We start from the raw sequence: 11,384 nt of genomic DNA, 5'->3' as shown, positions 1-11,384 counted from the left end.
TACGTCCTGAAGAAACAAAAGAAAAAGGTAGAAAGCTATCAGAATATTCTAGAAGACAAGATGTAGTCATTTTGTCAATTTTTAAAGAAGATATTGCGTAAATAGAGAAAATTTCAACGTATAATTAAAATCTAAATCAAATCTAATACAGAAAAAATTTATCAATGTCTTTTGGGATAATTTTGAAGGCAAATTTTTATAATATCGCGCCAACTTATCAGTATTGTCAACATTCTTGCTTGCATTAACATTTTTTTCTTTACTATTGAAAGAAATATTTTTGTAAAACAAAATTTCAATCAACTTGACTGTTTTCATAGAGAATTCTTATAGTTTTCAACCTATTCAGGAGAAAAAAATGTAACTCTCATGTAATTAACATGAAAAGAACTTAAGCAATCTTCGATAAACTTTGATGGTATCATATACGATACGTTCAGCAATTAAATTTTCCTTTACTTGATTCTCACCTAAATAATAAAATGATGATAAAGAAGAAAAATTTAGATTTTCGGACAGAACAAATTTCCCGATCCCAAATAAAATTCCCGGATTTTTCCCTATAAAAAATTACCTTTTGCGGAGTACGGGCATTGGCAGTACCCTTCCTTTTACCAAAACCGCAATGACGTCCCTTCCTTCTAGCTTCGGTGTTTTTGCGCACTCTAGCTCTGGAATGTACGGCGACAGGTTTCTTGATGATCAAACCATCCTTAATGAGTTTGCGGATGTTTTGGCCTGTTAAGAAATGAAAATTAATTAATTTAGGATAGAATATATTTTTCTTTCTTGCTTTCTTGAACCAAAAGTTACTCAAATTGTTATTATAAGATATGCTGGTCTGCAATGCAAAACAATTTTAAACGGTTCAATTTAAAATTTAAATAATTTCGAACACCTGTTATAATATTGTTCATTCTTAAGGCCAGCCTTAAATGTTTGAATTTAAAATGCTTTAGTTATGAATGTTCGAGAAGAATGCTTAAATCAGAATTTTTATTTCTCTAGTCGCTACTAAATGAAATCTTACTTTTTTCGTTCTTAAAAATTAGGAACTAACGTTTGGAATTTTAAGTAGTATTAGGGAGAGAAAATTTTGAACACTTAACTCCATTTAATCGCAATAAATATCAGAGACTTCACGGCTATTGAAATGTAAAAAATCAAACACCTAAGCTACATTTCTTTTTTCAAATGAAGTAATCAAATTTTGCCTGCAAATTAAAACACTTAAAGTGGAACTCTTTTGAATTTTAAACATCTCAAAAAGAAACCTGTAAGCTTTTATCAATTTTATAGTTCAAAGATTCCTGATTAAATAATGTGAATCTAAACTATTATTTTTAATGCTTTAAATTGAAAAGTGAACGATTAAACATTTTTCTAAATGAAATTTTTTTGAATTAAAATTTTTTTTTAAACTGAAAATGTACTTTAAATTGATCATTATTCGATTGTTATTTATACAGAAAAAATGATTATTTATTCAGGTTTTGATTTTGTTAAATATTCTCTAAATTATTTCTTAACATTAAAAATCATTTAAAATTTTCGCAGCAATCTTTAAAAAAATTTTATTATCTTGAAACCTTTCAAAATTCATAAAAATCTTGAATAATCAACATTTAATTTTTAATTTCTTGAAAGCTTTTTAAAAAAATTAAAATTATTGTCGATAATTGTTCAACCTGTAATAATAGAACCACAGTTCAATTTGAACATCATTAATTTATTTATATTAACAGTTAATAAACTTCAAACGTTTTTTATAACAAAAGTTTAATTTCAAACTCTTTCAATTGAACGAAACTGCATTTTCAAATTCTTTTAATTGAAAACGTACTCTTAAAAATGAAGACCTAACATGGGAAATTTTTAAAGTAAAAGATTTTAGAATTAGGTATTAAAAACTAAAAAATTTCATCGCTTAAATCTTAAACAGTTAACAACTTAACTTAATCAAACCACTTTAAATCAAAATGATTTTAAATTGCATTATATTCATTATATATGCATTATATATTGCAATAAATTCGAACTTTATGAGTGATTTAAAAAAATTAAGTTAGTAATTTTTATGAGGCACTTTAAATACACAGATTTAAAATTATTTGATTTAAAACCTATTTAATGTGTATCAATTTTGTGAAATGTTATTCATAATCACAAGAATTTCATCGCAAAAAGAGCTCAAAAAGGGGAAGATTATCGGGGAAGATTACATTTTTATTTATAATAATTTAAAAAGATTTATAACTGATTTCTGTTATCAGACCATTTATTTTAAAAAATTGAATGTACGAAGGTCCTTGGAAGACGATTCGCGGCAATATAAAAAAGTCTGACAAAAATACTTTTTTTAATAAACAATTTTTATGTTCAAAACCGTTCTCAAAATCAAGTAGATTTTCTTTCAAAAATCCAACCATTAATGATTAAATCGCGATACTTGTAAGTATAATTAAATATTTCTTCTAAAGACGTTTAAATCTGTCCTTACTATGACACTTTTAATATGAATTTGAAACTACACTTTTCAATCTTCTTAAACTTAAATTAAAAATAGTTTTAGTTTGAGCGCCTAAAATGTTTTATGTTTAAAAAATATTTAATTTGTATAGATTTAGCGAAAAAAGATTTTAGCTTTTTATTTGAATCCTAAATAATTCATTTTGAAGTCGGTCAAATAAGCTGTTTTGAAGTTTTTAATGGTAAGTTTAAAAATAAAATTGGAGCCTTCTTAACACTCCTATACAGATTTCAAGACTCAATATTAAACATTCAACTTTTTAATTATTTAATTTTGTACATTCCTATTAAAAATATTTCCTCTAATACTTTAAAAAATTCATATAGTACATATTATTCAATTGTTTCTATTTTATATTGGCTAACAACTTTTCTTCAGGTTTCAAATTTTGAACTTGCTTTCTGCAAGTTGAAGAAGTATTTGAAATTACTCAGACTTGTAGCAAACTCGAAAAAGTGGTAGTATTATTAAAAAAAGAAAAAATCACAAAATATTTTAAGCCTAATTTATTTAAGATTTCAACCTTGAACTTAAAAATAAGCTTTAAAGCATTCGAGAAGTGATATTATTTAATAGTTTTGGAGAAAACAAAATTTCAGGGGAAATTAAAATTGCAAAACCACTATGGGATTATACTTAAAATTAATTATAAAAAAAAAATTAAAACAAGAGTACACATGAGAACTTCAAATTCTGTTTAAACACAAGAACTCAAAATACTTCTACGTAAATATTTACTTTCAATGAAATAAATAGAAAAGGCAAAGCCCTAGCATATTTAAAATCTATACAAGGAAAAAGTATGACGTTTCAGTGAAACATGTTGCAAAAATACAGCTCCGATCATAAAATCCGAGGCAAATACCTCAAAATTGACACAATGAGAAAAAGAAACTTACGCGAATTAGTATTGGCGATCTCGTTGACTTCGTTAGGATCCAACCAAACTTTTTTCTTGCCACATCGCATCACCGAGGCGGCAAGCCTCTTCTGTAACTTTAGGGAGCTGCGAAAGAATTGAGGTTATGTTATGTACTGCCTATTAATTTCAATAAGTCAGCCAACATTTCTTTTCTACTTTAACAACTAAATAAATGATTTTAATAATCATATGATTATTATGCACTAAAACTCGAAATAATTGAGATTTCGCGATAAATTACGATTTTAACAATCTCATAACCTCTTTGTCATTTAGACGCAGAAATAAACTTTTTCGCGAAGAAAATTGTAAATTTTCAATCATCATTAGTAACATTATTGTTTGCAGAAAAATATAACAAATTATTATTGTTTAAAGTGTCGTTTTTATTATTAAATTGACTCAAAAAATAATCACCTCATGTTGCTGTCCACGAGTTCACGACGATAAAGAAAATAATTCCGGAACTCACGGCATCAAGTCAAAATCAGAAATTTCATCATTTTGTAAAATAATTTTTTTTAATTCATAAGAATATTGTAATTTCAATTTTTCTTATCTAGAAATTATTAGTTTAAGAATGCTTGAAAGTTTATTTATTATATTTAATACTTATTTGAACGATTTGCGCTTCCGCATTTGAAAAAGGCGCGAAATTCAAAATACCATGAGTGATATTTTCTTTTCACGACATAAACTATGTATGGGATCGAGGAGCGGTGGAGGGAAAGTCAATGGAAATAAGGTTACGGACTTAAATATAATTTAATACGTAACCCGATAATAAATTTTAACAAAGTTTGCGAAGGATGTCTCCTCTATGCCCATTTAAAAAAAAAAACTTATTTTTTTTCGCCTGTTTTCAAGAACTTTACCTGTTTTTATTTTTTGCTTAGGTGCGCAAGAACTTATTAGAACTCAATTAGAAAATGTAACTACTTTTGGTTAGAAAGTCTACTCTTATATTTTTATTCCTAATTCATCTCAGTTGGTCAAAAAATGTAGTATTTGGTTCAAATGTTATTATTTTCATAAAAATTCAGGAATTTTGTCAAAAACTCATCGATTTTAGTTAAAAATTCAACTACTTCATTAAAAGTTGAACTACTTTTTAAAACTTCATTTTTTGTTAAAGATTCATCTCTTAGCTTCAAAATTTAATTATTGCATTTTTAGAAAAATAATCTTCTTGGTTAAAAAACAAACGATTTTTGGGTGGAATGTTGAATTCTATTGTTGAACATTTTTTGTTTTAAAATTCATCGTTTTAGTTGATAATTCATCTCTTTGGAGGAAAATTTAAGTATCTTGCTAGAAATTTCTTTTGTCGTATGAGAATTAATTTTTCGAACTAAAAATGTTACTATTTCATTTTACGTTGAAAACTAATATAATCTCTTTAGATTGAGAATTTAACTATTTTATTGAAAACGCATTTTTTCCATTTTTGGTTGGAAATGTATACTTTATCAGTTAAAAATTCAACTTGGTAGAAAAGCAATGTATTTTGTTGAAAATTTTGTTTCTTGGGTTTAATTAAACTGGTTAAAAATTCGTTTTCTTGTTATAATTTAATTTTTTAAACTAAATTTTTGACTTCCAATTTTGGTTAAAACATATCTATTTTAATTGAGAATGAAATTATTTGGTTTAAGATTCATCTTTCAAGATCAAAAATTCATCCATTTGATTCAAGATTGAACTATTTTGTTAAAAATTAGTTTTTTTCGTTCAATTGGATAGGTGGAAAATAATCTTTTAGTGGAAAAGTCACCTCTAATGGTAGAAAACTCATCTTTCTTGGTTAAAGATATACTTTCTTTGTTGAAAATTGAACTTTTCGGGTTAAAAATTCAACTAACTTGTAAAAAAATTTTTTTATCTCTTGAATTTTAAGCTTTTTTTGTTTAAAAACGAGACTATTTGTTAGAAAAATCATATTTCTTATTTGAACATTCATCTGTCTTTGTCGAAAATGAATTTCCTTCTTTAAGTTCGACTCTCTTCGAAAAAATTGCCTTTTTGGCTTGAAAATGTAACTATTTGGTTAAAAGTTTAACTTGTTTGTTCGAGAATTCATCTAGTCTGCTTGAAAGCGTTGAAGATTCATCTATTTTGGTATACAATTATTTTTAGGTTAACAATATGATATTTACATTAAATTTATTCAAAATAATTTATTCTCCGCTTCTCTTGAAAAATCACAGTTTTGAATTTTTTTTTTAGTTAAGTATCATTTTTAATTAACAAGGCTTGGGAAATGTATTTGTACTGAATCTATTGAAGACAAAACATGTACGTGAAAAAATAAAACTATATGATAAAATAACATACAAATTCAGCCCATTATATTCTTTTAAAATACACCTTTCTTTGTTGAAAACTCATGTCTTTTTTTAGAATTCAATTGTGTATGAGTTAAAGTAAGAATTTTTTCACTATAAATTTAATTACTTGGTTAACACTTGAACGGTTTTGTTATAAATTATTTTTGTGGTTGAAGATTCCAGGGTGGCCTGTTTTTTAATCGACGAAAAAATTTCCCAGTCATTTCCCATCTGAATCATTGAAAAACGAACTCGAAAGTAAAGCACACAAGGTGGAACTCCGTAATTTCAAACAAATTTAGAACTTTTATAAATTGTAGAGTTCAAAGATTCCAATTCAGTTCCAAAAATATGAATCCAGGTTATCATTTTCAATGCCTTTTTTCACCATTTTTAAAAAGCTTATAAATTTTTTGTTAAAAATTTCCAAAAATCTATATTTTGTTTTTGCTCTAGAATTTCTGTACGAATAGTCGGATTTTGTCGGAATACACACTTCGTTTAAATTATTTGAAATCATTTCAAGTTTTGAATTAATTTTGAATCTTTTCAAAACCTCTAAATATCTTTAAAAGTTACTGGAATTGTTCTACAAACAATAAGTGTTCAATTGTCATTACCATATAAAAATTCAACAATTTCATTTACAGATTAACCATTTTTTTAAATGTAACAATTAAAATCGTAACGTTGTAAGTTTAAAAGCTCATTGAAATTTTAATGATTCAAGGATTTCTATTTCAAATAATTCAGTTTAAAATTATTTACATTTTTTACGACTATAAGGCTTTTCAATTAAACCAGTTTAATTTTCAACATTGAACTCTGGGAATTCTCAAATTTTGAATGGATATAGAGTCGTCTTAACAAACCAATTGTTATTCACTTTTTGTTACTTCAAGTACAGTACAATTAAAAAAAAATGAATTGACTTATATTTCCAGTTGGTCCAATCCAAATATTTTTTATGCAAAATATTCAATTTCAAACGCTTTTAATTTTCAATTGTTTAAATCTTTCGAGACTGCATTTTGAAATTCTATAAATAATATAAAACTTAAAATAACAAATTTTGCTAGTTAAAAGATTTTTGAATTGCGCGTTATAAGCTGAGTGATAGCATAATTAAAGACGATAAAAATTCAACTAATATTTCAAAAATTGTTAAAATCTAACTTGGACAGATTTTCCTTCTAAAATTCGTGAACTTCCCGGCCTAAGAATAAATGCATTGTCATTATTCCCTGTCGCAAAAGAATCCCGGTCATTTCCCGGTTCAGCGACTACCCTGAAACTCATAATTTCGATTCAAAATTGAATATTTGGGTTAAATATGAACATTTTTGTTGAGACTTTGATTTGACGTATCTGAAATCTGCAAAAATCTTTTTGAATTTTTTTAAAATCTTAGAAAAATTATATTTATATAACCTTAAAAAAAGTAAATAAACTTAAAAAATAAATATTTGTTAGAAACTTTTATTTTTAAGAATATCGTTTTCCCGCGCGAAACGAACTACACGTTTATATTTTAAAACAGTAAATAAAATATTTTCTATACACATGAATTATTTTTATTCGATGAGCGACAGGTTTCCAAGTTTTTTAAAACTAATTTTGAGTAGTTCAAACTGATTACACAATTAACGAATGTTGAAAGTAATATATTTTTCTAATGCTATTTGGCCATTATTTAAATAATTTTCATTTCATAAAGCAATTTTTTCCCCTGAAAATTTTCACCAATTATTACTGTGTGAAATCGATAACGCATTTAATGAATTTTAAGATTGTTATTTTGTCTGAAAGACAGTTTGCAATTATTTAAACAATTAATCATCATTCACTGGCGCTTTTTAATAAGAAAGGTGGAGAAAATTCTAGTTTTTTGCATTTCATATCTTTTCTAGCTTATTATTCAGTTCTATCTTATTTCAGAACTTATAAACAATAAAAAATAATGATTTTTTAAACAATTTTTTATTAATTACGTTATTGATAGTTATTTTTTTAGATCGGTTTCATTGATGAAACATTTCACTTTTTAATAAGCGAAATATATACTGTAAGCGATTCAAAAACACTACAATTTTCGCCATCTTTCCTATGAAAAGAGGCAAGAATTATTAATTTTTTCAGAAATAATAACTTTTCACAATTTACAGTATAAAAAATAATGGTTGAAACAAGTGAAATTTGCTTAACGAATAAGTAAATATGTTAAACAAAGGAAAATTACTTTTAACATTCTGTAATTGTGTCAATAATCCCAGAAAAATAATAACCTTTTACGATTCACAAAATAAAAATGGTTTGAATAATTACAAAAAATAATTAACCAAGAACTATTATCCTTGAAATTCATCCGCTGTATCTTTTGTCACAAAAATAATAACTTTTCACGATTGACAGGTAGAAATTGTTTAAACAATTGAAAATTAGTTAAAAGATACTTGGAAATTTGTCACTTATCAAAGACCATAATTACAGGAACGCAGAACCGATGATTTATTCGGTGCAGGAAATATTTTGTGTAGAAATAAATAAAATTACGAAACAATATTAAATTAACTGTAGAAAACATTTTGTGTAGAAAAAATAATACAGTATTAAATTTTGTGAAGAAAATGTTTTGTTTAGAAAATATTTGATGTTCGAAAAATATGATCAGTATACATTGTGTACAATATATCTTGTGTAGAATAAATTTGTGTAGGATTACCAGAAGATCACGTTCAGCATTCTTAACCCTCAAACGGTACACTCCAACCCAGCATACGTAAACGGCATACTGGTGCGAATTGGTTTGTTTTCAATTTTAACCCTCTAGAAGTACACTGGTGTGAATCTGCCTCAACCAAATTTTCAATTTGCTGGAATTTTCCACTTTCATTTTCCCGAGGTATACCCCCACTACGACATATATGCAGTACCTCTCTAGTATCTATTGTCGTTAAGTTCGCGTTCATTTGTGGCTTGGCTGCTGAAGTAGCAGGTACTAAACTTCGAGTGAGTGCATATTTGCACAAGTGTTCCTTCTGTGTGTGCAGCATCTTTGCCGACTCCGAAATATAAAAGTAGCGAATTTTGTTGTTGGGCACTTGGATTTCTATTGAAAGTAAGTAAATTTAATCTTTCTCATAATAATGATAGATTTTAATATATTTATTGAAATAAATTTTAAAGAAAACATTTTGTCGCATTCGACAGCCACCATGAATAAATTTGATTTTGGTAAAAATTGTGTAAATTTTCGTAATTCATTTCTAATAAAAATCAATTTACAGTTATTATTTAATAATTAATGTTTCAGAATGGATGCCCGGGTTTATAATCTCCGAAGTGTGGAAGATGTGGCAGCATTTATATCAACTTCAACGGCATATCGTGTATTTAAAACGTACACTGACGGACAAAAGTTTTCATACATCTCTTTTTTCATGACTGATTAAGTTCTCTTAATTTCAATTATGCCAGAGCTAAACAAATTTCTCTTCATGGGGTTGATTTTTCTCCAAATTTTGTATAAAGTTAGCCTACGATGAAGCCAATTTATCTATTTTGTAAGTAGTTATTGTAAAATTAGTATGAATTTCAATTTTTATGAAATGTTTAATAACTTTTGAACTATTCAACATTTTTCAATGTTATTTGCCTCATTTTGAAGTTATTTTTCCACCATATCACAGCAGCTTATAAGCATGAATCTCAAAAAATTTCTCATCACATTGTAAATACTGGAAGTGGTAACAAAAAAGTTGGAAAGATTGCAATATTCTTTGTGGTAAGAAAAATATTTTTGTAAAATATATGAAACATATAATCACACAGTTTCTATGAAAGTTCCTTAAAATATGTATTAATTCAATTTTTATTCTGATTTGCCAACAGATAAAATGTTTTCAAACTTTTCATGAGGTGCCCGAACTGCATGCACAGAATGTGTGACGATCATCGTGCACCTGTATGCATTGAATGCGAGCGTTTTGCCGAGAAATAAGTATTTCCTTGTATTTTTCAAGTATTGACATAATTTTTATGTTAAATAAATGGTTTTACGGTATTTTCTTGTTATTTAATATATTTACTTTTAATTGTCCACTCTGAAAGCACGAAATTCCCTTTTTAGAAATAAGGTAATTTCTGGGACATGGGAAAAATACTTAGTATAATTATGTTACTTTTATATATTTAAAAAAAAAATGTTTTAGCTAATAAATCGCGTTGGTTTCGTTGAATTTTCTTAAAATGCAAAAAATCCAATTTTTTAAGAGGAAAAATAATTTTTTCAAAAACATACTTTGTTTAAAACAATTTTTTTATAACAAAATGTATTTTTTTGTTAATTTAAATTCCAGCATTGTATTCTACGGAAAATTTTACATAAAAAACATGTGTCTTTCGATATGCTTTGAACATTTCTTAATCTTTAAATCAGCTACTGAAATCGCGAAATCCCAATTTGCACCTATGTACGGTTTATGGGTGCTAGAATGAAGTTTACGGTGAGAGGGTTAATATTATATATTTATTATACTGAACATATAATAAACAACTAGCAGATATCACACACATTTAACATATATATTTACTATATGTGGAGATAATTCGCAGTAGCTGTGTTTGCGTAAATGACAACAAAATGAAAAAACTTTGTGTGCGAATTCGCACCAGTGTACCGTTTGAGGGTTAAGTTGTCTGTACAATTTTGCGATGATATAAGAATTAATAAAAATATAATATAATGGAAGTGAAAAATGGTGCAACAAAAAGTCAGATTGTTTTGTTTTCGAAAACCTGATTAGTTAAGACACTGTGGCAAATATGGCTTTTTGTAGCTGTTTTCAGTTTGTTCTTAACTTTGTAACCATATGAAATTAAGTTATGTGTAATATGTATTCTAATATAATCTATTAATAAATATTGAGAATTATTTGCACCATCAATATAGCAAATAAAAATCTTAAATTTAATTAATTTCATTTCATGATACACTGGAACTTAAGTTTCATCAGTTCGGATTTAAGTCGTTCCGAGAAATGATGCATGCGACCGTACCTGTTTACGTTTCGACGGTCTGGATGTGGCTTGAAGTCGACTGCAAGCAATTTCCAAAATCGTATTTAATTTCAAGTTCAGTGCAAAATGTATTTCTGAATGCTACTCAACATTATTGATGAGCCTGCACTAAATGTATGAGAAAATGGCTTTCGGTGGATTGAGCTGAAACTTTGTAATTTTTAAGGTTATAAGTGCCAGATAAAATATCAGTAAAAAAATCCTAAAGATGGACAGTCTTAGCCCTATGCGGCGCTAAGCGCTCAAGATCAGTGAATAAAACGAATTATAACAGATTTTGTTACAAAAGTGATGTCAACATAGAAATCACGGTTCAGATCGTGGTCTGTCATATTTTCGCCTACACCGTTGACTCATATAGCGCGCTTCTCAAAACGGTCAAACGCTACCCTGGCGGACCGAAGGAACCGAGTGGAGCCTCTAAAAAGTACCCGTAAAGACCCCCATGGGTCCCCATTCGGTTCCTTTTTAAAAAACTCGAAAAAACAGCAAAATCAACTTTTAAATTGTTAAAATTCGGATTCTA

General features: G+C 27.2%; 1 protein-coding gene across 1 annotated transcript in view; it reads right to left on the bottom strand.

Annotated features, from left to right (window-relative positions):
* The window catches only part of LOC117182234 (60S ribosomal protein L19), a 9,442-nt gene extending 5,551 nt beyond the window's left edge, over positions 1 to 3,891 (bottom strand). Inside the window, exons 1-3 of the mRNA XM_033375324.1 lie at positions 3,870 to 3,891; positions 3,430 to 3,536; positions 575 to 738 (exon numbers count right to left, since the gene is read on the bottom strand). Coding sequence (XP_033231215.1) covers positions 575 to 738; positions 3,430 to 3,536; positions 3,870 to 3,874 — 276 coding nt within the window. The 5' untranslated portion in view covers positions 3,875 to 3,891. The remainder of the gene's footprint in view (positions 1 to 574; positions 739 to 3,429; positions 3,537 to 3,869) is intronic.
* Between the last annotated feature and the right edge of the window lie 7,493 nt (positions 3,892 to 11,384).

The sequence above is a fragment of the Belonocnema kinseyi genome, chromosome 2, assembly GCF_010883055.1.
Source record: "Belonocnema kinseyi isolate 2016_QV_RU_SX_M_011 chromosome 2, B_treatae_v1, whole genome shotgun sequence".
Lineage (NCBI taxonomy): Eukaryota > Metazoa > Arthropoda > Insecta > Hymenoptera > Cynipidae > Belonocnema > Belonocnema kinseyi.
Note: the sequence above shows the minus strand (reverse complement) of the source record. Positions and strands in the feature narration are given on the sequence as shown.